This window comes from Panthera leo, chromosome B3 (genome assembly GCF_018350215.1).
Source record: "Panthera leo isolate Ple1 chromosome B3, P.leo_Ple1_pat1.1, whole genome shotgun sequence".
NCBI classification, from domain to species: Eukaryota; Metazoa; Chordata; class Mammalia; order Carnivora; family Felidae; genus Panthera; species Panthera leo.
In genome coordinates this window covers 60787523-60813496 of record NC_056684.1, presented here as the reverse complement: position 1 = coordinate 60813496, position 25974 = coordinate 60787523, and the positions used below count along the sequence as shown (strand labels likewise).

Here is a 25974-nt window from a genome sequence, read left to right as displayed (position 1 = left end):
AAAAATTATTTTCATTCTTCTCTTTCTTTGTCTCTCCTTTCCTTCCTTTCTTCCTTCTTTCTTTCCCTACCCCTCCACCCCACCCCGTACCTCTTCCCTTTCTCTGCAGGAGACTCTTGTGAATGTCTGGAGATATATCTGAAGAAGCAAGGGGGCCTAATATTTGAACAAGCCTCATTTCTCACATTCATTCAGCTAAGACTATGGGCCCAGGGCTGCCCTATGGTAGAACCCCATGGGGCAAATTCATATCATCACTTCATATGAATGGCACCCCCTGGAGTTGGGCAGTATATAGCCTGTATAGCCATACATGGCAACCTTGGTGGCCACCCTTTTCTTCTTTTGCATGGTGAAAGAGTTTGACAAGTTGAGGAATGATGTTCCTGCTCCTGTGTTTCTGCCCAGCTTCAGAATGAATCGGGCATAGCTGTGTTCTTATGGCCAAATCCCTCCAAACTGGCCACCCTCAGGACCTTGAAATGTGTTTCTGGCCATCTTGGTCCAGGGTTGGAGATGGGATAGGAATGCAGTAGAAATAGACTCAGATCCCTCCTTACCTAGGATCAGGAGCCAAACTGGAGTCAGGAGTCAAAGAGTCAGGGGTCAAGGAATGGCCCTTAACTCCTCAGTCTGGTTGGCTCCCAGATTCAATCCTGGTGATGGTTCCTCATTCCCTGGCTGAGGTTACCCCTGCATCTGCTGACCAATTTCTTGACTAGAGAACCAGACCAGCCTCTGCATTCTTGCCCTCCCATCCTTGTCTCATTATGTCTTCCCAAACCCAATCTAAGCCAAGGTGGCATTGCCTACATTTCTGTGTGAATTGAGTTACCTACCAACTCTGCACAAGCCCACGTGCCTGCTTCCTTCATAAAACCTGCTGGCCTGGGACAGCAGACACCAGCCACCACAAGGTGACAAGGTGATCACACAATGAAGCAGAGAACTTGTTGTGTACAACTTTGCATATGTATGTGCGTTTTTCTTGGGAGACGGTCCATGGCTTCCCTCAGTTTTCCAGAAAGGTCCAAATGGGTTAAGAACCACTAGAGTACAGTGTTGCACACCTTTTCACGGTAAGTAGGTAATGATTTGTCTCTTTAGAATGTAAGATCCCATTCACTTGCTTGTCAAATATTTATTGTACATCTACTATCTGCCAGTCACTGCTTTAAACACCGGAGATAGAGCAGCAAACAAAACAGACAAAAATCTCTGCCCTCCAAGGCCTTACTTTTCAAGCGCCAGAGACAGCCCCTGGCTATATGAGGCATGAAAGACAGACTGAAGATTCTAAGTTTTGAGCTCCATGAAGATCGAAGAACTCAGAACTCTCTGAGTTTGAAGTTCTAAGAACTCTACAAAGTTCTAAGTTATGAACTCTGTGGAGGTCTTAATAAGTACTGATGATGCCAGCACAGGGGTGGTGATGACAGGTGGCCATAGTAGGAGCTCAGGGGCCAGCCTGGGGCTACCCCAAAGGAAACCTCTCATTGCTGAGCCCAGAGACAGTAGTGGTGGTCTATGACAGGCAGCAATGGTTGGGAAGTAGGGGAGAACCAAATTGCTCCCTACCTATGCCAGCCAAAACCTGGCCCTTCTGAGGTCCAGCTTTTTCAGCCCTCCCTGCTCATGTCCAGCTGGAGGTCTGGGGATCCCAGGCCAGGCCAGGCTGGGGGCACAGGCTGGGACCACCTTTCTCCCAGCTAGGAGCCAGAACGAGGGCTTTCTTCCCAGAGTCAGGATGGGTGAGCCTTCCTCACATAGGTGTCCCTGACCGAAAAAAGGAATTGTGACTTCGGTCCTGGAGAGGGTGGAGAGGGAAGGCTGCAGCCCAAGAAAGCACTCCTGGAGGAGAGGGTAGGAGGAGCAAGTGTCCAAGTGAGTATGGCATCAGGGCCACTGAAGGGCCCCAGGCAGCTCAGCACTGGGCAGGGAGGACATGGGGACGACAAGGCTGCAGAGGCCAACGGCCAGAGGGCCCCCACATCATGCCTAGTCAGGGTGGACCCCCTGTCTACAGACCTGAAATCTGCCCATGGTGAAGAGATTCCAGCTATCAGAAGGTCCCAGGTGGGTCAACAGAGATGAAAAACGGAGAGAGAGGGGCAGTTTGCCCAGATCATAGCACGTGTCTGTGAAAGAGGCAGGAATCCAGGCCTCCGAGTTCCCAGCCAGGCCCCTCTACCGTGCCCATCCCTGCCCCACAGTGCTCGCCAGTCCCACCCTCACTAGCAACACGCACACCCACGCAGCCACACACTCACTCTGCTCCCTGGTAAACAAATGCATGCTCTAGACATACCCATTGAGCTTCTGGGAATGGCGAGACTATTTGCAGGAGGGGGCAGCTATACACCTGACAAGAGAGTGTGGCCCGAGTTTAAAGAGTAAAGCATCAGCAATTAGCAGGGAAACGTGTGCATACCCACCAGCCGGGATGCCATCAGGAGGCTGAGCAGAGAAGGGTGGTGAGCAGTGAGGTGAGGGGGCAGGGGAAGCCAGAGGTGAAGGAGAGTCGGCAGGCAGGAGGGTGGAGTTAGTGATCCAGACTGGCAATCCATGAGGTCTCCCTTTATTCTTGATAGCACTGAGCACTGCATCCAGGAGCCCGGCCATTTGCAGGAAGTGTGGATTAGACGGAGGAGTCTCTGCTTTTGGTCTCAGCTTAACCTGCTTTCACAGCTTCCAGTCTTGGTGAGGGTGTGAAGACATGGGCCCCCTAAGGTCCTTCTGGGTTTGGGCCATGCCCTGGGGCTAGATTGTGGCCTCATCCCTCTATACTCCAGTGTAAAATTAGCACTGCTCACTCGTGCCCTCCTCCTCCCCAAGGCCCCTGGGGGAGGCATCCCCCCCGCCTTTGTCTCCCAGAAACACATATGAGAAGGGTGCAGCCCCAAAGCCAAGCTGCCGTTCTGCAGGAGCTTTCTGAGGCCTGAAGGACCTAGAGCCAGTCCCTGTAACCTGGTAAGAAGAAACCCCACAGAGTCTACCACTCCTCCCCGTACCAAGCCCCGGTCTGGGGCCCACAGTTGCTCCCCTCTCACAGCCCTCTGACTCCAGCCTGACTCAGCCTCCAGCCCTGCCCCCAGCCTGCCGTCGCTCCAGAGCCAGCCGGAGCGCATGCCTCAAGGTCTCCACATTGTTCAGAACATTGTATCGACTCAGAGCCACCAGCCGCTCAAATTCCTCAGGCTCATAGGTGAAGTTCATCATGCCATATGGAGTGTCTGCCCCATTGACCACAAAGTCCCCGTAGGCCTTCTCCTCGGCTGTTTGTCGCTCCACACCTACAGGTGGGAAGTGGCAAAGAGGCCAGGCTGGGGCATTCTGTGGCTAGGAACGGCCAGCCCAGAAGCCTCCACCCCTTGCCCTAGGACATCTGGCGGGACCAACATTTCAGCTCTCTCCACCATCAGGAGGAACCGGGCCAGTGTGGATCCTGAGGCCTGGAAGGTGTGGAGCAGTGGCCAACCTGGGCCCTCCAAGAGGCATGGGGTCCAGGAAATCCACTGTCAGAACGGCACCCCACCACCACCCTGGGCTGTGTGAGTCAGACCCCGCCCCAGGGCCTCCCCTCACCTGGGGCCAGGTGTGTGCAGAAGGTACGGTTGACGAGGGGAAAGTGCAGCACGATGGGAGAGCGGGGGTCCTTGGCCTTGGCGAACAGGTAGCACTCACGGGGTTCCTCCAAGTCCTCGGGGAGCACCTCGATACTTGGGAAGGGGATGCCTCGGTCCAGGCAGTACTTCTCTGTCATCTGTAAGACCTGGGCAGGGAGGCCAGCTTTGGACCCTGCCTCCGGCTGCCTGCACTCACATAGCCTGCCCACTAGCTGAGTGACTGCAGGTGGGCTACATCACCTTCCCCAGCCAATTTCTTTATTTACATAATAAAAAAGAGAATAACTCTGGGGGGGGTTGTGGAGATTAAGGACAACCATTAGTGTTCCCAGTGTCATTCCTCTCCTTCCCTTCTCTGGCTCCTCCCTGCTTCCTCTTAAGGGCTGATTTCAATGTCACCAGGTGGAAACTGAATGGTTACAGAAGGGCACGTGGGAAGAGGCTTTATTCATCATCTAATCCCAGGCTTTCCTTGGACCCAGGAGGATTAGGAGGAGGAAGCCAAAGATAGAAGGGCTGGTCCAGCAGCGGGACCAGAAAGCTCATCCAGATGATGGAACCCATCGGCTACCCCACAAGGTTTGAGGGAGCTGCCCCTAGAGACTCCCCGAGGGGACCTGATGGTAACTAACGGAGGGCAGACCCAGACGCCAGTCCAGATGGGAGCAAAGAATGCTATCAGGACAGGCAGGGGCCAGAACAGGAGCCTTCTCTTCACCAGTATGGGAGACTTCTGAGGACCTTCTTTGGCCTCTTCTCCCACCTCCCCCTCCATCTCATAGCCTCAGCAATCCCCCTCCTTCAGCTGGGGAGACCAGTGCCACTAAAAGTCTTCACAAGGTACCCGCCCTTGGATTAGAACCCAGGCCCTCCATGAAGGGCAATTCCCAAAGCCCAGCCAGGCCGCCCTGCAGAGAACCTCAGTTCCTCCCCACCACACACCTTACCTCGAAAGGGGCCTCCAGGGAGTAGTCAAAGGACAGAATGAGGTCCACCGCTCTCTGGGGCAGCAGGCTGAGTGGGAACGGAGAGTTGATGGCAAAGCCCCCATCCACCAGGCACAGGCAGTCCCGCATGGGAGTGAGCTGGTTGGGGAAGGCGTCAGGGTGCGTATCTGCAATAGGGACAAATGCTCACTCTTCTCTCTCTGTAGAGATCTCTCCTCCCTTTCTTCTGATGGCAACAGAGTCTCCCACCCCAGCCCCTGGCCCTGCCTCCTGGCAGACATCCCAGTCCTTCCCCATCAGCCCCTGGGCAGCAGGAGCCCACAGCCCAACCTCCAGGAACAAAGGCAGTGCTGGTCCAGGTGAGCCGTGAGCCGGAGGCAAAGGCAGCGGGGGGACCCCCAGCCAGAGCAGCACCCACCTTTCCAGGCCATGAACTCCCGGCCAGCCACATAGTCTTTGTGCAGGCAGAGGCCCCTGGTGAAATTACAGTTCTCCGCGAAGGTAAAGCGGGAGGTGAAGATGTCCAGCACGGCCTGGGAGAAGGGCCCCTGGCGGGTGAAGAGCCTGGTCCTCAGACGTGTGGGATCGTGCAGCTGGAGCTTCTGGCAGTCATCTAGATGGGAGCACGTGGGTGAAATACAGTCAGAAGGGTGCTGTCTGTTCTCCAGTGGCCCTTATGGCCCAGGGGACCTTTCCTATCTCCCCCCACATTCACCCCTCCTTCACACCACCTCCCAAGCCTCAGACCACTGCTTCCCAGAACCTCTTTTAAATGACCTTTTCTTTCAGCGTCCCTATATTTGAAAGTTGCCTATGACAGTGTATTTATTAAGTGATAATTTATATGCCCTTTGAAAATAAAGTTGTGTATGGGGCGCCTGGGTGGCTCAGTTGGTTAAGTGTCCGACACTTAATTTCAGCGCAGGTCACAATCTTGTGGTTTTGAGGTCATGAGATCGAGCCTGGCATTGGTCTCTGTACTGAGTGGAGCCTGCTTGGGATTTTCTCTCTCCCTGTCTGTGCCCCTCCCTCTCTCTCTGTCTCTCTCAAAATAAATAAATAAATAAATAAATAAATAAATAAATAAATAAATTTTTAAGAAGTTGCTACAATCTAAAACCTTTTTTTAAAAAAAAGAAAACAAAGTTTTATATACAACTTCCAATCACAATTTCATCCATTAAACACCTACTGAGCAGTTACTGCGTGCTGGGCCCCTCCAGGGCTTATAGCCTACTTAGGGGGAGAGTCACATAAAGAGATCATAAATCATACCAATGCCCCAAGGTAAGGACAATGGTGGGGTGTGCACATAGTCCTATGAAACTTGGGTGCTGGGGGCATGCAGTAGAACAGAGAAGCCCCCTGACAAAATGATGTCAGAGCTGAATCTTAAGGGATGAGCAGAGGTTATCCAGGGAAGAAAGGTAGAAAAGGTTCTGTGCAGCAGGGAGCAGCCCAAACAGGAGCCCTGAGGTGTGTGGACAGATATCCACCAGATGCCCAGTGGTCCTGGTCTGCGTTGACATAACTGGAACCCAAGCAGAGAATTCAAAGGTGCAGTCTTACTATAGAGCACTCACAGCTCCCACTGGCTTTTCTGAGGTGGGCCTTCCCCTCCTTCCCCTGGTCCCCCTGCCACGCTGCCTCAGCAGATCTCTGGGCATCCACAGACCCTAAGCTACAAGTCACTTCCTCAGGACTTCTCTGAATGCAGTGGGACAGCTGAGTCCTGCACCATCCCCTCCCTCATCCTTTGTGCCTCCACCAGGGCCCCGATGCTGGAAAGAGCAGTAGGGGGAGGTCAGGGTGTCTACCCGCACCTGTGATGTTTACACTCCCTCTGTGGCAGTCTAGGAAGCTGAGGCCCGAGCCGGCAGTCTTCAGGAAGATCTCATCCAGGCTGGCTGCAAAGGCGCTGCCCCACACACCTAAGCAGAAAGGCAAGGCCCTGGGCCCTCACATCTCCTCCAGCCCACCTCAGGGCCTGGCCCAGCCCCTGCCCTGGCCCCAGCCTTCCAGCCCAGACTCACCCTGCAGGTAGCAGATCCGGGGCTCGGGCTGGGGCTGCAGCAGATGCCCCATGAAGAACTCAGAGCCAAAGAGCTCAGTGGGAACATAAGCCCCGTACTTGGGGAAGCCGACCTCATAGGGTGTGAACTCGCACCATTCTGGGGATCCAGAGTGAAGGGAATGTCACCAGGGGCCTTCCACCAGGACCCCAAGGTTTCCCCTCACACCTGAGCACAGGAGCGGGAATCTCACTTGCCAAGAGCAGGAGGCAGCAAGCCCGCTATGCTCCAAGGCTCCCATCTATACACTGATAGCTCTGGCCTCTCCCACCTTCCTACCACCCATCGCCTCCACCTGCTTCCCAGGTCCCTGCACCCAGGCACCTGCGAAGTCTTCCCCACTGATGTTGGTGTGGACATTGATGCTGGCGTAGATAGGATAAGGGTTCTGGCCCTGGTTGACGGCCTCCTGCTGGTCAGACAGCTTGGCAGGGTTTTTCTGGTAGGAAGGAAAGGAGGCAGTTGACTTTTGGGGGTCCCCTTCCTCCCACCCTCATGGCTTGAGGCCTGATACCCTGAAGGGGATGCCATGGCCCACAAGGGACTGTGGCTGCCAAGGCCAATGCTCTAGAGACAGCTCTCTAAGGACGAGGCTTTAGGCTGCAGCAAAGGTAAGGCCCCTGTGGGTTTTGTGGAATTCCAGGGGCACTGGGAACACTCCCCACTTGTTTCCCATTCAAGAAAGCATATTGGAACCCAAGGGAGTCAGTGACATTTGTTTTTTTGAGTCAGTGACATTTTTAAAGGAAAAATCGAAAACCAGTTTACTTTCTTTAAAAAGTAAATTGTTTGAAAATATGCATTCTTTCCTCAGACACGAGAAACCACTTGTGATAGACATCCACAACGGAGAGCCACACACTGGGCCAGACTCCAAGGGCTGAGAACCCTGCTGGGTTCTGAATACTCTCACATACCAGCTCATACCCAGCCAGCAGTTCTAGGAGCAGCATGGCAGCTGGAACGCTCTCAAAACACACTGTGCTAGGGCTTCACCCCAGACCAGCCCAAATCAGTATCTCTGGAAGTAGGGCCCAGGCAAGGGTGTTTTTGAAAAGCTGTGCAGATGGGGGGCGTCTGGGTGGTTCAGTTGGTTAAGCATCCGACTTCTGCTCAGGTCACGATTTCGTGGTTCATGGGTTCGAGCCTGGCATGGGGCTCTGTGCTGACAGCTCAGAGCCTGGAGCCTGCTTTGGATTCTGTGTCTCCCTCTCTCTTTCTCTTGCCCCTCCCTTCCTCCCTCCCTCTCTCTCTCTCAAAAATAAAGAAACATTTAAGACATTTTTAAAAAGAACATTTTTAAAAAGAAAAGAAACGCTGTGCAGGTGATTCTAATATGCAGACGGACTTGAGAACTGCAGACCAGCTTCTCTCCTCCCAGGGGTGAGGAGCCAGGAAAGACGAAGTGGTGTCAGCCCACTCAGGGATCCACCTCTTGTCCTCAGAGAGCTCAGACCTAAGGGACCTCTTTGCAAATCTTAGATCTTACCTCAGCACCTAAGGTAGAAGTAAGTGTTGGCGGGGCAGGGGTGGAAAGGAGCTGTGTTTATTTATTATCTGCTCTTCTCTTACCTCCTGGTAGAGGAAATATTCAATGAGGAGACCCCAGATGTCGATGAGGGAAACTCTGTGGCCAGTGCTTTCCAGGGTCCCCAGTTCCTGGGCATAGTATTGTAGGCGTTCTGTGGACATCGCCCCCATCTTACTGCTGCAGACCCGAGCCTGGGCACGCTCAATGGGGCCCTGCAAGGCCACCTGGGACCAGGCTGGGTCCTTGTAGAGTGTGGAAATGCACCTGGGCATAGAGGGAATTAGGGGCAGTGGGACAGCAAGCACAGCAAGGGGAGAGAGGGAATGTAAGTGTTGGTGAGTGACCCTGCCTCTCCATCCCTTGAACCTACTGCCCTGCCCCACCCACTCAAGGAGGCCTGGGCACTCAGTGCCCCTCCTAACCCCCTTGGAGGCAGGATCCCAGCACGCCCTCAGGGACTCCACCTATATCACCAGCCACATTCTTGCCCCTTTAGGGCTCTCCTTTACTCTGTATCCTACCCCACCTCACTTACCAGGTAGATCCAGAGACCCCACTCAGGTAGGTCACAGTGTCCAGGAGGCCAAGTTCCTGTAGCCCTGCCAGGCTGCCGTACAGGGAAGACATGGCTCGGGTTCCACCTCCCGAACCTAGCACAGCCACCACAGGCACCTGGGCACAAAAATAATCATAACATTGACCACCACTGTCGCTTATGAATTATTGCTTATAATGTCAGACATTTGTCTACGAGCCTTATCTGTATTATCTCATTGAATCCTCATAAGCAACCCAGTGGGATCCCCATTTTGCAGATTAGGAAACGGAGGAACAGGAAGGTTGGACAATGTGCCCACAATCGTACGGGTAGTAAGTGATGGGCCATCAGACTGAAGCAGTATGACTCTAGAGATGGCTCTTGACAATTGTCTCGGGATTATATGTAACTGGAAGGTATCCTGGATTTCACCCAAAACTGTTGGAGCAGGGTTTCTCAGTCTTGACACTATTGATGATTTTGGACTGGGTAACTCTTTGTTGTGAGGAGCTGTCCTGTATGTTGGAGGATGCTTAGCAGCATTCTGGGTCTTTACCCAGTAGATGCCAATAACATCTTCTCCCCCGGCCCTGCTGGTAACAATAAAGCATGTCTCTAGACATAGACAAATGTCCTCTGGGTGGGGGGGGTGGAGGGATGAAATGACCCCCAGTTGAGAACCACTGGGCTAAAGCGATGAAGACCACCAAAGAGCCTGGACTTGCCCCAGACGTGAGCAGTGCCCAGATGTCTCTTTGGGATCAGAGGTGCCTGGTGGGGTCAGACTAGAAGCTTTCTGGCTGCTCAGCTCTTCCATGAAGCTTTAGCTCATTCTGCCCCCAGACTTTTGGTTCCTTTCCCTGGCCTCCTTTCTTCTATCTTGAAAGAAATGCTCCCTGGCCAGTGCCCACAAGGACACTCTCCCTTCAGAGTGCTGGAGGACACAGAGCTCCCTGAGAACAAGATCTGTGCCCTCTTTACCCTCTACCTCCAGACAGGACATCTGGCACAGAACAGTCATTACCAAATGAACAGTCCGGTCTTGCTCACCTTGTCAGGACTCAGAAGAGGTTCTGACTCCTGAGTACACTTGTAGCAGGAGAAAGCCACCAACTTGTCCCCAATTTACCATAGCTCTCTGCCTTGGTGTGGCCTTGCCTCCTGCTTCCCAGCCACGGCTCCCGTGGACCCTCCACTTCCAAATTCCTTTGTCTACTGTTATGGTCTGAATTGTGCCCCTGCCCCTGCAAGTCCTTATGTCAAAGCTCCAGTATGACTATATTTGTAGAAAGGGCCTATAAGGTGGTTATATAGGTTATGTAAGGTCATAACAGTGGGGCCTTTATCTAATAGTATCGGTGTCCTTGCAAGAAGGGGAAGAGAGAGATTCCCCCCTTATCCCCTGTATATGCACAGTGGAAAGGCCATGTGAGGACACAGCAAGAACATAGTTGTCTACAAGTCAGTAAGAGAAGCCTCACCAGAAACCAACCCTGATGGCACCTTAATCTTGAACTTCCAGCCTCCAGGTGAGAAAATAACTGTTTGTTGTTTAAGCCACCTTGTCTGTGGTGTTCTGTTGTGGCAGCCCGAGGAGACTCATATACCTCCCTTGGCCAGGGCTGTTCATCCCTCATTACATACAGGGTCCTGACTCTCCTGATTTTGCCTATCGGCTCTGGCAAGCAGGACTGCCCCTTCCTCCTCTGTTTCCCACCCTTTCTCAAGGCTTCCTGTAACCACTCGGCCACACAGTACTCTCAAGGGAAGAGGCTGGATTTGGTCTTGGTGACCCTGGGGTCCAGCTCCTCCATTTCATACCTGGCCACTGTCAGGCACCTGGCTCAATCCCAGAACCTGTTGCAGGGCCTTGGACACGATCTGCTTCCTCTTGTCCAGAAACTCCCGTTCCCCATCACACAGGCCAAAACCAAGACGCAGGTCAAGGTCTCCAGAGCTGCCAGAGATGGAGTGGGGGGGAGGGGGCGGGTACTGGGTGACTGTTCATTGGAGGAAAGCCTTGGGCCCAGCCCATTTTTCACAGGAGCAGACCCATATTCCATCGAAACCCTTAGAAAGACCTCAGCAGAACCAGAGATGCCTTCCACCACCGGGCTGAGCTGAGTGGGCAAAGAGCCCCTACATATTCAGCCTAGCATAAGAGCCTTCCTCCTGAAGTCAGCCTTACTCACCTCATTTCTGCCTTCATACTCAGAACCACCTCCTGGCCCTGAAAGAGACAACAGCCCCATCCCTGAGTGCCCTGAGTTGATTCTCCCACCCACAGCTCCTGTTGCTCTGGTAGCTCTGGCCCGTATGTGAACATCATGGCTGAGCTCCAGGCCGGCCTGAACTTGACCCCCTCTGAGGTCCCTCCCCCCAGCCTTCTTTTGGTGGTCACAGAGCAAGCAGGGGTCCCTCAGGCACCCAGGCAGAGCCTTACCTCCCCTAGGGCCACAAAGCGCTGTTCCTCTTGGCCTAGGGCCAGAGAGGAGAGCAGGATACCCCCCTCACCCAGCTTGTTGGTGTGGGCCTCCAGCTCAGCACTTGGACCACTCTGTAGAGAAGAAAACACCCAAGGAACCCACCATGGTGAAGGAAAACATGCATCCATGGTGGCCCCAGGACGCCCCTCTAGGATGGACTGATTCTATCATCCATCCCTTCCCAGACTATGGGCTCACTCACTTGCAGGACTGTGAGTCTCTCCCCCAGCTCCACATCCAGCCTGGAGCTGATCACTGGGTTCACGTGAAAGGTGAAGGTAGCTGGGAGGCCTCCCTCCATGGGAGGTTGCAGGGGCAAGAACTGTGGCTTCTCGTAGGCCCCGGGCACTGTCAGCTGAATCTGCCTAGAGCCTGGGAGCAGAGGGCCCAGGTAAGGGGGTGAGAGTGCAGGGGTGTGTGTGGCTCATGATGGCAGTGACCTGGATGGCAACTCCCCTTTGTTTCCTCTTTGGAGATGCCAACTCATCACCCTGCTCACCCTGTTCTGTGGCCCACAGCAAAGGCATCATGAAGGACACTCAGGGTCCTACAACATGCCCTGGTCAGAACTGGGAACCTGGGGAGGGTAGGAAACACACAATGCCTAGGGAAGGGAAAAGGGCAGGGAGGGAGAGGACTCCTTGCCCAAAGTTTATGAGGCTGATGATTTTGAGATCATGATATTAATTATATAAAATATAATTCTATAATAATTATAATGTTATAATTATCATACATTATTACATTAATTACCAATCTTCAACTGGTAGTTTCCCCATCTTTTGCCTCCATTCAAGCTCTGTGCTCATCACCTTGGGGAAGGTTTGTGGCCAGGGAAAAAAACAGATAGGCAATAAGTTGTTCTGCCCTTTGTTTCCAAAGTGTAAGACCTTGCGAGCACACAGAGGGTGTGCAGCGGAGGTGAGAGGAAGGAGTGGGCTCCTGAGTAGAGGCTCAGAGGAGCAGAGCAGAGCCAGCCCAGGCCAGAAGGAGGCAAAGAGGGAGGCCTGTGGGCTCACCCTGTTCCTAGCAGCATTCTCGGGAGGAGGAAAAACCCCAGAGAGAAATGTGCATGACATTCAGACAGGGGGGACCCCACAAAGGAGCCCCAGACCCTAAACATGACTTGGGAGCAACAGACACCCAGAAAGCCCAGAATGGCAGATGCCTCAGGAACAGAGGTCCACATGAAACCCTTCTCCCAACACACTCTCCTTGGCACTAAAATGAGACCTGGAGACATGACATGACTCTGGGTGGGAGGGAATTAGAGAAAATAAGGAAAGTGATACTTCTTTCACACCATGGTTTATGGATGGAGATTGATATGTGTTGTTCAGAGTCAGAAACAATACACCCTGGAGTGTCACAGACCTGGGTTTGGTTCCTGGCCTTATCACTCTCAGGCTGTGTGACCTTAAGCAAGTTTCTTCTTTGAGCTGGAGCTTCATAAATTAAGAGGATATAGTTGTATTTTCCAGGGTTGTTGTGAGGATTAAAAGATAAAAGACATGTGAAATGCTGAGCACAGTGCCTGACTCAGAGTAAGTGCTGGACATTTTCTGGACAGGACTCATCCCATGGGCTCAGACCCTCAGTGTCAGAGGAGACCTTAGCTGTCACACAGCCTCTGCTGCACTTCTGCTTCTGCGTCTGAGTGGATACCCTCTGTGGCACACTATACCCGTGGCCTCAGTTCTTCACTTCTGGAATGCCCATGCTTTGTCATGTGACTTCACTTCCTCCCACTGAGAGGCCAAAATGTTAGTTACTGACTATGATGTGACCAAAGGCTTGAAAACCACCTGCTCATCTGGGCTTGCTCTCATACCTCTGCTGATGCCTTAAGAACACAACCAGTCCAGGGCTCCTGGGTGGCTAAGTCGGTTGTGTCCGACTTTAGCTCAAGTCATGATCTCATGGTTTGTGAGTTTGAGCTTCACATTGGGCTCTGTGCTGACAGCTCAGAGCCTGGAGCCTGCTTCAGATTCTGTGTCTCCCTCTCTCTCTGCCCCTCCCTTACTCACTCTCTTTCTCTCAAAAATAAATAAACATTAAAAAAATTAACAACAGCAAAAACAGAACATGACAAGTCTCCTAGTCACAGAAGGTTGTTGAGGGACATATGGCACAAAGCCAGGTCCCTCCTGCCAAGCCCAGCCTAGATCATGATGCATGAGCTCAATAAATGCTTCCTGTTGTCTGCCATTGAGATTTAGGGTTGCTTTTTGCAGAGCAATAGTTGGACTGATACAGCCTCTATGCTTGAACACTTCCAAGGAGAGGAAATTCACTACTTCCAGAGGCGAATCCACCCCATCCTTGGTCAGTTTTGCGTGCTAAAACATTAAGAACTTTCCGCCTCAGACCCACCTTCTTGAAATCAGCAGCCCAACCCCTAGGAGAGAAGGCAAGACCCAAGGTCATGGACCAGACTCACCATACTCTCGATGTGGGGCTGTCCCGCCTTCCCTGAGGGTCCCCTGGATTCTCAGACAGGGCTGAGCCTGAGGAAGACAGAGGCCTGTGGGAGCCACCCATTCACAGGGCCCCACACAGGGCCCAGACCAGGGTGGAAGGAGGGGTCTCTGGGGCAGGGCCCAGTTAACAACCTTCCCAGGGCCCGTGCCTTGTGGGTAGGAGTCTTCTGTAGCAGCCTCCTTCCCAGGACTCAGAGGAGGTGGCCCTGGTGGGAAAGGGGAAGGAGGAGAGGGGCTCTGATAGTGATGCCTTTGGCAATCCCAGCAGCCAGGGGCCCAAGTAAGTGATGTGCTGTGCACAAGGTAGGATGGTGGGCTTCTGAGCTGTCCACTCAGATGTGGGATAGCTTCTTGCCCCTGGTCCCTGGAGATGCCTCCCTAGCACATTTCCCCTCTCAGGAGTGCTTGAGTGTCCTTCACAGGCAAGTGGGCATACAGGCTCAGTTGTGGAGTCTGCAATGCCCCCCAGCCCTGGGCAGCCCCAAGCTCGCCTTCCCTACTCACCACCAGGACTCCATTGGTGATGACTTCAGACGCAGGCACCTGGCTGCAAAGGATGAGGGGCTCATGGGACATCTGGCTCCCCTTGAGATGGCTGTTACTATAATATGTGACTGAAGCAGCTGAAAGAGCCTGGGGATCATGGCCAGGTTTGGGGGTGAGAGTGGGTTTGTCACCAACACTCAAATGGGTGACTAGACTAGGACATTCCCCCACAGGCCAGGCCAGCGTAGGTCCTGGTGATTGACAGCTGGAGCTGTCCTGGAGTCTTGGTGTAAATGGAAGGGTATAGGCACCACCTGGACTCACCTGTTCTCCAGAACAAATTCCACCTGCAGCTCCTGTGAATCCTACATGGATGAAGCAAGGAAGCATCCATTTGCAAAGGGCTCTGAAAGCATCAGAGACTGTCCCTGCCCCCTACCCTGCTCAGCTCCAGGGTCTAGAAGAGGTGACCGTTGTTGTGGCTTTTCATGGGCACAGGACAAGTAGTAGCATCTTCATGAGAAGCTTCATGCCTTCAAAACTGTGTTCCAGGCCCTGTTCTAGACATCGAGGGTTCAGCAGTGACTAAGACAAAGTGCTCTGCCCTCAAGGAGCTTACATGTTGGCTCCACTCAGGGAAGAAGTATTTGAGGGGAACCTTTGTAGGGTTTGTAGGGTTAGTGGTGTAGGATAGAGAGGGGCCTGTCTTGGAGGCCTGGCCTGTGCTGACCAGGAGCCCTCACCTCGGTGTCCTGTGCCCAACTTCCTCTCCTTGAGTTCAATTCATTGCTGGCACAGGTGTGGTGGCTCACCTGGTGGTTGAGTGGGAAGATGTGTCTGTAGGGTTGGCCAGACTTGAGGCTCCTCAGGTCAAAGAGTAGCAGGGAGAGCTGGTCACTGCCCAGGATGTCCTTATCACAGAGGGTGAGCTCCAGGACATTCTGGAAACAGGGCAGGCAAGAGGTGGGAGCCTGATGCAGGGCAGGAACATAGGCAGCCCTCTCCCTCTGCTGGCCCTCACCTTCACAGCACCATGGATCTGGTAGTGGAAGGTCTCGTTCCACTCAGGGTCACTGCAGTTAGCCACCATCCTTGTCTGGGCAGGGCTAGGGGATGCAGTGGGCAGGCGCAGTTCCACATAGCAGTCAGCTTTGGACACTGCAGGCGGGGTGAGGGAGGGGTCCTCACTCTCTAGCTCTTGTTGCTGAATAGGTTGCCTGGGGAAGGCTGGGGCAGAGGGGAAGGAGCCGAGGAGAATAGAAGCTGCCTGTTTGGGACAGGGCGACGTGGAGAGAGCCGGTGTCCCTAACTCCATCTGGACCAGTTACACCACCCATTCAACTGTATCCTGTAGTGGCCAGTTGAAAAGACCACGTGGCAGCACAGATAGTTGAGTAATTCCCTAAAAGAGCCTGATTCAGACAAAGAACTCTCCTTCCATTGTGAGCACTGGTGTGGAAAGCTGCTGGAGAGCAGATGATTTCTGGCAACAGTGGGCCTCACATGCTCACTCAGGCTGGCACTGCTCCACTTGCTAGTGTCAGAGAGGAGTCCATGGTCCGCACAAGTCTCCCCTCCAGCCCCTCCTGCCTGCCCCCGGGGCTCCCTCACCAGGATGGATTCCCTCCACAGTCACCACGAGCCCCTCTGCCCCACTCCAGATACACACACACACTTCAGGCCAGCCCCTGCTGAGCTCTGGGGAGGCCCTAGGGAAAGGAAGAGAAGAAAGGGTGGAATTGGGGGTCACTCACAGAGATCTGTGCCCTGGATATTTCTGGCCCTCAGCACCTTCACCTGGAGGTCATAGTAGGGGTGGGTTTCCCGCTGAAACAACAGAACTCAGGAACTCAGTTCCAGGAAGTTGGGTAGGGGGCCTGATCTCCTCCCTGCAGTAATGCCCAGCTTAGTCTTCCCCCTTCCAGTCACAGAGCAGGAGCCTGGCCCAAGGTCACTGATGTCGCTGTGCCTGGGAGCTGAGATGTCTTGGCAGGGTCCTGGCATTGGGAGTTCAGCATGCTGGTGATGAGTTCAGGCTGGGTTCAAAGCTAAGTTCCACTAGGGACTAGCTGAATGGACTTGGGCAAATTACTGGATTTCCCCATGCTTCATTTTCCCCATCAATAAACGGGGGGTTACAACCTCACAGGGTTGTGGGGAGTTTTAAACGAGAAGTTGTATAAAGTGCCTGGTATAAGTGCTTCATACATGTGGCCATTGTTACTAATTATGGTTATGAGGTACCACAAACTGGCAGCTTCCCTGTCATGCTGCTGCTATAGCTTGGGAACATAAGGGAGAGCTGGAGTGATGTACTTAGATTAAATATTAGACGGGAAAGCTGTAGTCCATCCCACACACTAGCTCGCTGACAAAGGCCACACCTAGGAGGCGGCAGGTGAAGGGAAACCAGGTGTCATCCAGCTTGGACTGGTCCGACTAGTCGCTAAGGAGACAATAGCTTGGGCCAAAGAGAGATAACAGCAGGCTGCAGCCTCCTGGGAGTGAGGCTAGCCCCTCAAAATCCCAGCAAACACCTTCCTCCTTTCCCCTGAGGGGCTCTACATCCAGGCTAGGGCATTCTGGGCAAAGCCAACAGCTGTAAGTATCACATGACCTCACTCTCCATTCCTAATTGGGGAGGGTGGGGGGTGGAATTATTTCCAAAAGCCAAGGTCTTGGCCAATCACTTTAAGCTCCACCAGGTTGGCTAGAGCAAAATGGTCCTAGCCCGGATCAAAACCCAACCCTGGGCTAGCCTGTCTTCAGAGGGCACTGAGCTCCCAGGACTCCTGCAGTCCACACACCCCGGGGAAGATCAAGTACTTTACCCTCCATTGCCTCCACTGAGGTCCCCTCTTGTCTCTCTTCCGCAGCAGCACTGCCCCCAGGAGGGGCAGCCCCTTGCCTGCCAGCCACCTTGGCCAGAGCGCCCAGAGCATGGCCAGCCAGCCCAGTTCTCAGCAGGAAGCCCTGCCTGCTTTCCAGAGCCACTCTGTTCTCCTCTGGCTCCACTCACTGCTAGCTCAGGTCTGACAGTAACACCAAGGTGGGGAGGGTGGAGCTGGCCGCTCACAGGAGGACTGAGTTGGGTGGCCTGCTGGGGCTGGAGGTGGAGTTTGATATGCTCCAGGAAGTGGCTGGGGGCCCAATTCCCTCAGGCAGGAGGCACTTCAGTCCCTCTCCAAGAGGATGAGGAACTGGTACTCTGGCTCCCAAACCCAGCCTCTGGTTATTATTGAGCTGCTCATGGAAAATAGATACCTGAGTCTCACCCCCTAGATGATTTGATTTAGTGGGTGTGGGTCGAACCCAAGTGTTCATATTTCCAACAAGCCTTCTAGACAATGCTGATGCAGCAAGCCCAGGGAATGGAAGCCAGTAAGTTCTGCCTCAGGGCCTCCGCTCCTCCAGGTAGAAAGAAGTCCTAAAACCATCTGCCTTCCAAGTCCCACCTTCCCCATGTTTCTTAAGCAGGAACATGGAAATCTCCGGTTCAGTTTTATCTGGACTCAAAGGTGTTTCTAATCTCTTGTGGCCTCCCTCATTTATTCTCCAAACACAGACAGTCTGCTGTGAACCAAACCTGCACTAGGCCCTGGAACCAAAGATGAGGAGGACCCATCCATATCCTGAGGAAATTCACAGCAGCTTTTGGCCAGGGCCCTCTTCCTGAATGGGTAGATATACCTGGATGGTCCGGGTATACAGATGGGGATACAGTCAGGTGGTATCAATAGTGACAGCTAAAAAGCAAGTCTGCCTATCCTTAAGCTACTAGAAATAAGGCTTTAGTTCAGAGGGTCCTCTTTTGACCACCATAAGCCTCAGGCTACAGATGGTACGTGATGTCCCCTTTTCTGTGGACCACGACACTTTAGGTGGTGTTTTTCCATCCAGGCAGCTTCCAGAAGAAAAGATTTCTGGGGCAGTGAGCTGATGGGAGATAATTTCTATTCTTCAACCAAGACTTAGTCATCTCCACTCTCCTCCCCAAGGCATGAGGTGGAGACTGAAAAAACAACATCCAAAAAAGAGGTGATTCAATTCCAAAACGAACACTGTAGGCAAGTTGAGACCAGAAACTCCCAGAAAAAAAGGGGATGACTGCCACTGGCCAGGCTCCAACAGGAGGGCCTATTTCTGCTTAATTTGAGCCATGAAGCCAAGACCTGTGCTGAGGTCTCAGAAATGCCTTAGTGCCGCCCCGTTGGTGGTATCCATGCACAGCATGCAGGGGACCCGTGGATCCACACCAGAGGGGCATGAGGAAGGGCGCGGAGCTGGCTGGGGCGGACATGGCAGTCTGGCGTCCGTCTCCTGACTGATGTATTTTCTGGGCTGTACAACACTCTCTCCTGGGAGTCACAGGTCCTGTGCCTCAATAAAGCCATGCTTCTTAGTTCCAGATGCTTTTCATTCTCAAAGAACACTCAGGATGACCAGAGATGGCTAAAGAGGGGGACAGAGAAAGACCAAACTGCCTTTTTGGAGCTGGCCAAAATGGACCAACCCTTCTCCACTTCTCAAACATCCTTGGATATATGTTTCATGATTCTCCCGGTCAGCAGGAGCTGCAGGAAGAGGCCATGAGGCCCTAATATGTGAAGTGCCCGGGGAGACAACTGGGATTAGCTGGAGTTCCTGTGAGTCCAACACAACTTGGTGATGTCAGAAATGTTCTATACCTGTGCTGTCACACCATCAGCCACCACAGCCACACTAGCTGTGCTGGACGGCACAGATCGAGACACACAGGTGCCACAGGTGTTCTACTGTCTTTTCTCTCTTTGTCACGAATTGGCTTATTCTTCTCAATTCTTACCTAAATCAGTATCTTCTCATTGTTATCTCCATCATAGGACGCGTGGAAAAGAGACCCAAACAGGTTGGTTTCTTACTTTATGATGTTTATTATGAGATCCTCAAGAGTCATTACAGAGTTTCATGTCTAGCCTTCTCCACATCTCCATAGAGGGCAAAGAGGGTCCAGGGAAGGAAAAATGGAGTTTGGGAAAGCTGGATCGTTTACATATTCCAAAGGAAGAAAACACGCATTCTTTATTCTATTGCTTCAAACACATGTGCCACACAGGTCGTGGGAATGGAAGATACAAACAGAGCAAGCCAGGAAGACTGGGTCTGCATGGCAGGGCGAGCTTCTGCTGCACAGAGGAGGGCCGGCCTCATGACTTCACTGCTGCTTCCAGGGGAAGCTCCTCTGAACTGGTGCAAACAGGTCCAAGGGCAGCACTGCTTCTCATGGGCTGGCATGGCCAGCTGGGCCTGGCTCTCCTGAAGCGCTGCTCTGTCTCCCAAACCTGAGCAGTCCCCATCTGCGCGCATGATGCCGAGGGCACGCACTCTGTCCCTGCAGACCCTCCATGGACAGCATGCCCGGGAGGAGCCTAGTCTACTACACCAGTACGTCAGCCTACAACAAAGGCCCAAAATGGCACAGTGCTGCGGGTTAAAAAGAACCGTGGCATGTCAAGGACAGGCTACTAAAACACTGTCGGGGCTGGGCACCATCACCCACCCTCATCACCATTAAAAACACAGCAGCAACAAGACTGTGCGTTGTAAACCCCACGGAGGACAGGACACAAGGCTGCTCTCCCCGTGTGTCTGCCTGCAATGCTAAACACTCCTCCTGTCTGTCTCGGATACCCGCGGGGGTGGGGAGTCTCCCTGCCCCCTCCATGGATGTGGTAGGGAGTGACTTCACAAACCCATGTGCTGCTGCCACCTCCTGCAACGCTCTTGGCTGTCCCCAGGCACCTCGCAAGCGTGCCTGACATCACATCCCTGTCAGTTCCCGATGTGAGCAGTCCTGTGTGTGGCAGAAACCCACCCACCTGCAACAAGCCAGCTGGAGAGAACAATGGCCAGGCCAAGCTGTGAGAGGTAAGCGGGCCGCACTGGCTGCAAAGGGAAAGGTGCCCAAGGCACAAAGCTCTCAGCCCACAGACTAAACCAACCTGTCCTGGGTGGCTGGTGGGTGAACCAGGAGCAGGAGGCCCCTCAGATGTCTAAGAGATATGACAGGCCATCCTCAGGGCCACCGTCACACCTGGCCCTGAAGGACGGAGGATGACCCTCTCCTAAGCCTCTAAGCATAGAGCTCTCAGTCCAAGGAGGATCTATTTACAATACACCTGACAATCAATTATCGGTGTATACTGGAAACTGAGAACTCCTCTTGCTTCTCATTTTACCTTGTTTAAAACATTAGTTATTCCCGGTGTCGGGAAAATGGGAGACAAAGCTGGGGTAGAGCAGTGAAGGGAGATAAAGGAAGAAAATAAATAGCGAGAAAGAAACGGAGACTAAAAACATAAAGGGATGAGTGGGGAGCCTCCAAGGGAGACAGAGGGAGTGGTGACTATGGAGAAATGACTGTCATCACCTAGAGAGCCAGTGTCCAGCCTGCGCAGTGAGAAGAAACCTAGGACTGCTCTCCTTCCAGACCCCAGGCCAACTGCGCAGGGGGCTCCATGCAAAGTCCTGCATGTGCCTTCACAGAAAACTCTGAATAAACAATCTCAGGGTTATGGACTCTTGAGACACTTTCCTTGACCAGGTGATTGGTGTACAAAGGCAGGACACTGCCCTTCGTCACCTCCTCCCATCCAAGCAGGTAGTAAATTCTCTGCAACTGCCTGCAACATAATGGTATATAAGGTATAGCTAATCTCTTTTTTCTATCAAAAAGCTGGTAACACCAGACCACAAGTCTGATAAATTCAGAGATGTGCCAGGGCTCAAGGTAGCCAGTAGTGTCCAAATGGGGAGACACCTGGTGGTGGAAGCAGCCCCTCATTTCTAAGGCCAGTGCTCCTTCCCCTCTCTGGGATAGCTGAACTGTCCATCTGAAGAATCCTGGCATGCTGGGCTCAGGTGTCAGCTGGGTTTACCTCTTTGGAACAGAAGTAGTGCACGACCACGCCATTGGGGTATCTTGCAAATGCACTGTAGGGAGGGAAAGCCACTCAGGAGTGAGGACCACCTCTAAGAGAAGGCGCCTTACCCATATGCGACCCCAGAAGCAGCCCACCCTAACCACGAGGGATGGCCCACCCTGAGGGTCTTGTGGATTTACATAGCCACCATCTCTGTCACATAACCAAACAGAGGATGAGCTCCATGCAGTTTGAAGGCATGGGAATATTTCTTATTAAATCATCAATGTGCAAAATGGGGCAGATGGAGCAGGACACCGGCCTGAGTCAGCACCAGCTTATGCAGATGTGACAATGCTCATTAGAACAAGTTTCAGGCCAATTCTAACAAAAGACAGAAGTAAGGTCTTTTTGGATTCTTCCACCCACATAAGAAAAAGGACAAAACACCATGCTTTGCAGGAAAGGGGATGGATTAGAATATATGCTTTGAAACACAACGTTGCTGGCTCAGGATTTTACTCAAGTCTTTTTCTTCCTGCAGAGGCACATCCTTAAAAGATAAGAACTTTCTGCCCACATACAACTCACACACACCCACTGGCTACATCACAACGCATAGTTGCCAGAAGGGAAAGGCTTTATAGGCAGAAAATCAAGAGCCCCATGCCATTTCAAGTCTTTAAATCCTCAAGCCCACCCGCAAAACACAACATGGACTGCTCTCTGGAGCCTCAAGAATTAACCATGGCCAAGAGTCAGCAGCCATGTTTTCCCCCTCAGTTAAAGGGCAGAAATCCGTCCCGAGCCTGACCACTATCAAGGCTGAAACTGCATAGCTGTGAAGAAGGCTCACCTGTTCCCGATCTTCTTCTTACACACCATGCACACCTTCTCCTCGGTGATGATGCACTTCACCTGCTGGTGTAAAATCCTCTCTTCCTGGACCTGGGAGAGCAGAGCGACTGGGAGAGAAGCCCCACCTTCCAGCACACAGAACACCAAGCAGAGGCTGGCTGGGTCTCACCTCCCAGCTCCCACAGAGTCCTCTAACTACAACACTTGCAACTAAATGTCAAGTCGGTTATTGTATCGGTTTGAGCTATGGTGTTAAAGCAACACAAAGCTCTGCTTTTGTCTACAGGGCTATGTGGTAACTATCTCTCATACTAAAAAGTATAGCTGCACCTTAGAGTTGGGAAAATTCATACCCTCAGAAATTCCGCATGGAGAAGGTTCTTGAGCACTTGATTGAACCGTTTCTTTTGTGCATTTTCTTCCAAGACCTTTTCCAGAAAGATGCGTATATCATTAATCTGAGTGTTTGCTGGGAGAAGGTTGATGGCCTAGGGACAGGAACAGAGATGGGAACACGGTGAAACAGAACAGAAGTAAGCCTGAGGAAATGTCTGAAGCCACAGAGCTCTCGAATCCCAGTCCATTTCTCTGTCCTCTCCTCTCATTCAATGCTCCCCCAAGTGCCCTCCATCTTCCTGAGAACAACTCCTGACCTTAGTGGTGTCCAGCTTGCTGTGGTGCAGCTCGAGGACCTGCAGGGCAGCCTGGAGGTTGGCTTGTGGCTCCAGCAGTTCCAGCTTGATTGGTCCCAGGCAGTGAACACTGGGGGGTGACAGGTACATCCGGAGCAGGGACAGATACACCTGTGTCTCATACAAGTACAAACCACATACGTCAGGCTGGCAGAAAGCCTCCCAGAAACCCCCCAGCATGACCACATGTAAAAGTACGAGGGGTTAGTCTGTGGTAATAGCTGACAGGGGACACTTAAAACTCATCATTTTTCACATTTTAAAAAGATTTTGGTAAAGTCAGTCAATTGCAGATGTTAAAAATTAAGGGCTGTTTTTCCTGAGAGACAAAACTCAAATGCCTTATATTTGTTAAGCATTACACTACTGACAAAATGCCAACACTGCAAAATGACTCAAAAAAGATCCCTCCAAGGAATCTGGCTTTGAGGCTGAGGCCCTATCACATTTTGGCAGAGAAGATGAACCCAAGATGAGATGTCGTAATTTCCTACTGGTACCAGTAATGCAGGATTTCTCATCCTTAGCACTCAAGATTTGCAGCCGCATAATTCTTTGTTGAATTTTAGCACTCTGTTTAGCAGCAACTCTGGCCTCTACTGCCTAGATTCCAGTTACCCCCATATCCCTAGGCAGGACGATCAAAAGTGTTTCCAGACACTGACAAATCCAAGTGCATTCTAGACGGCGCACGTAAGTGCCCCTTATCACAACCATTAGATGTTCCTTCTCAACAGGCTGATGACATAATTTACCATTCAAGCTAGGACTCTTTTGAAAGTAAAGGGGCAGGGACGCTACTTATAATCACGTGGATGACAATAAGCCAGAAAATATCCCAAGCAAACCAGGATGTACGGTCACCCTGCCTCTTCCTCAATAAACACATGCAAAACCAATCAGTGATCTTAGCAATTCACACCAGTGTCACCTATGGCCAAATTAGAGAGGGTGAGGTGTACTCTGAGGGACAGTGAAAAGCGCACATGCTCCCTGGGGCCAGGGTCACTACTTACATCTTTGTTGCCATCTTTATTTTGGTCATAATGTTTGTGGCAGTACCTGCAAGGGAGAAAGTGGTGAGACAAGGCCAGAGCAGCCATGTCTAGACAGAGGTCATCAATGCTGCCTCCTGAGCAGCCTCCTGATGGCGCCACAATCAGGGACCAGTACAGGAGGCGGGGGGGGGGGGGGGGGGGGGGGGGGGGGGGGGGTTGGGAAGGGAGGGGGACTTCTTAACCTCTCCCGCCTCTCCTCTCTCTGTGGGGCCAGCTGTTAGACTCCTTGGGTGGTACGTGGCAAGGTCAACGTACTCCTCAGCCATCTTTGTGTCCTTCAGGATGTGGACGTAGATGAAGAGGGCTTGCTCATGCTTCCCCATGCGCCCCAGCAGCAGTGCGCGCTCTTCTAAGAGGCCTGGGAGGAAGAAGCAGCATTAAGTAGCCATCGCCACACCATGTAAGCACAGGCCAGGGGCTAAGCTGTTAGACAAATGGGTGGCAACATTTTTATTACTTGGGATTTTGTCAAGAACTGCTAAAATTTAAAAAAGGGTGGAGGGAGATATTTTAGGAGGTACTTTATCCCATCTGTTTTGTGATCACTTCTAAAATGGGTAAGAACCCTCACTGCAAGAGACCAAGTACGTGATAAGTAAGCACCGACAATGTGCCAAGCACTCCAGCTAAAGAAAGTTAACACTTGGTCTCTTTTCTCCCGGAGCTTACACATCAGACAAACATGTCCTTTTCAGACAAATTATGCCAGATCACAAATATTGCTAAATAATGATCTTGACCAAGAACATGTACTGATGCAATAAACAGGTTTCAACCTGGCCATCAATTACCAAGTGGTTCACACCCAGAAGAGACTCCTCTCAGTCATGGTACAAAAGTGAGTCTTCAGATGGGACAGGAACAGCAGCACTGGCCTGAAACACGTGGTTTTTTCCAGAACCCAAATTTTGGGAAGACTAGGGCACTGGGGAAAAAGGGAAGAGGAGTTTTTGCATTGCCTTCTGCTGAATGGCTTCTGGCCATAAGGCAGACACTCACCATCAAAAGGGAAGTCACAGATGAGCCGGCCTGGATCATAGTAGCCAGAAATTTCCAAGAATATAAGGAGCTTCCGTCGGTATTCTCCCAGCTCACCTTCTTCCTCTCCAGCAGGAACTGGAGTTTTGCCTTTAAAGAAAACCAAACTCAATATGAAAGGATGCTATGGGGCAGCAATGTAGGGCCATCAAGAAAAACGAATGATATCACCACAATAATCAGAAAGGGCCTCCGCAGTGGGTTCCAGTTGGACTTTTCTCAGTTTATGGTCTCTACGTGACCCCAAAACATCAGCTTGAGGTACAAAGAAAAACAAGCTGCTCAAACACCCTTGTAGGCAAACCTGTTTCTTATCGGCACAGCTGTCATCTTGCAGACAAACCTGTTCCTTCCCCCACCCACAAGGGTGATGCTCAGAGATGCCCAGATCCAGACAAGGGCTTGAGTCTCCCCTGCTGGGTCACTTAGCTTCCCTGGATCCTGAGGAACTTCCCACCATCTGGGCCTGCAGGGAAGAGTGGGGTCTGCTTCCCTATGCCACATGTCACCCTCGGGTCCCCAGGTCACTTCTAAAGCACAGGACCAACTGGCTGCCTATGAGAACTGGTACCTGCAGGGAAGGACAGGAGATACTCTTTCATCAGACCTTGCACCTTCTCACAGTACAGCTGGATTAGGCAGTTGTGGAACTGAGAGCCTGTCTCCTCCCAAACGTGGATGACATGTTCCTGAGGCAAAACACAGGTCAATCTGGTACCCTCTGCACTGTGACCCAGTTCCGTCACCCAGTCTCCCTCACATTTGTAAGGCCCAACAGGTCCCATCAGATTGTTCCCTAATTAAGCGATAGCTCTTTTAAAACCACCAGGAAGTTTTGGAATACAACCTACAAACATCAGAGATTATTTTCTTGATTTGCAATCTAAGCTCCTTTATTAATTTTGTCCCATGATCCTCTAAACTCTCACATCAGCCCACGGAGTTAAGGTTAAACAGCTGCATTCTAGTACTTAAAACCAATGTGGTTGTCCTGTGGTCACTGCTGAGTGGCTGTACAAACGTGGCTTAGAGAAGTTTTTCTCGAGCGTCATTCTTTTATTCCTCTGTACTTTACCTAGATTTAGAAGGCACTCATCAAAAAATTACATTTCCAGCTTCATCTACCAAGATCTCTTTCTTCAGAGGATGCTGAAATCATCTTCCTTACATTCTTACCAATCCCAAGTGACACAAGCCCCAATCCAAATTGCCCAAGAACTAACCCATGTGGTCCTGGATCCCATGTTTAAAGGTTTTTAG

At 52.0% G+C, this 25974-nt stretch overlaps 2 protein-coding genes and 2 long non-coding RNA genes across 8 annotated transcripts in view; 2 read left to right on the top strand and 2 right to left on the bottom strand.

Annotated features, from left to right (window-relative positions):
- Positions 1-1413: 1413 nt before the first annotated feature.
- Positions 1414-3675, top strand: LOC122222150. Of its 2 annotated transcripts, XR_006203624.1 has the most exons (6): positions 1414-1884; positions 2027-2076; positions 2592-2700; positions 2836-2970; positions 3053-3205; positions 3423-3675. It is a non-coding gene; the product is annotated as an uncharacterized LOC122222150 (long non-coding RNA). The 2 variants fall into 2 exon arrangements; XR_006203623.1 differs by having other exon boundaries at positions 1414-2076; positions 3423-3674.
- Positions 2975-17108, bottom strand: PLA2G4F (phospholipase A2 group IVF). The gene is made up of 20 exons (XM_042942294.1): positions 16998-17108; positions 15921-15993; positions 15188-15324; positions 14979-15107; positions 14491-14531; positions 14185-14227; positions 13641-13707; positions 11403-11572; positions 11158-11271; positions 10907-10944; positions 10536-10671; positions 8712-8848; positions 8218-8440; positions 6970-7084; positions 6607-6744; positions 6397-6504; positions 4992-5186; positions 4574-4740; positions 3586-3772; positions 2975-3293 (listed from the first exon to the last, which is right to left on the bottom strand). The coding sequence occupies exons 1-20, from the start codon at positions 17106-17108 to the stop codon at positions 3073-3075; spliced, it is 2550 nt and encodes an 849-aa protein (XP_042798228.1). The 3' UTR covers positions 2975-3072.
- On the top strand, positions 3698-5162 carry LOC122222152. The gene is made up of 3 exons (XR_006203627.1): positions 3698-4205; positions 4780-4932; positions 5075-5162. It is a non-coding gene; the product is annotated as an uncharacterized LOC122222152 (long non-coding RNA).
- Positions 17109-19059: 1951 nt separating the features above from the next.
- VPS39 (VPS39 subunit of HOPS complex) overlaps positions 19060-25974 on the bottom strand; it is a 46704-nt gene continuing 39789 nt past the window's right edge. For all 4 annotated transcript variants that reach the window (XM_042942292.1, XM_042942290.1, XM_042942293.1 and 1 more), the window contains 8 exons: positions 25286-25403; positions 24676-24804; positions 23932-24034; positions 23635-23680; positions 22580-22729; positions 22280-22414; positions 21925-22016; positions 19060-21138 (listed from right to left, as the gene is read on the bottom strand). In XM_042942292.1, coding sequence (XP_042798226.1) covers positions 21063-21138; positions 21925-22016; positions 22280-22414; positions 22580-22729; positions 23635-23680; positions 23932-24034; positions 24676-24804; positions 25286-25403 — 849 coding nt within the window. In that variant the 3' untranslated portion in view covers positions 19060-21062. The remainder of the gene's footprint in view (positions 21139-21924; positions 22017-22279; positions 22415-22579; positions 22730-23634; positions 23681-23931; positions 24035-24675; positions 24805-25285; positions 25404-25974) is intronic.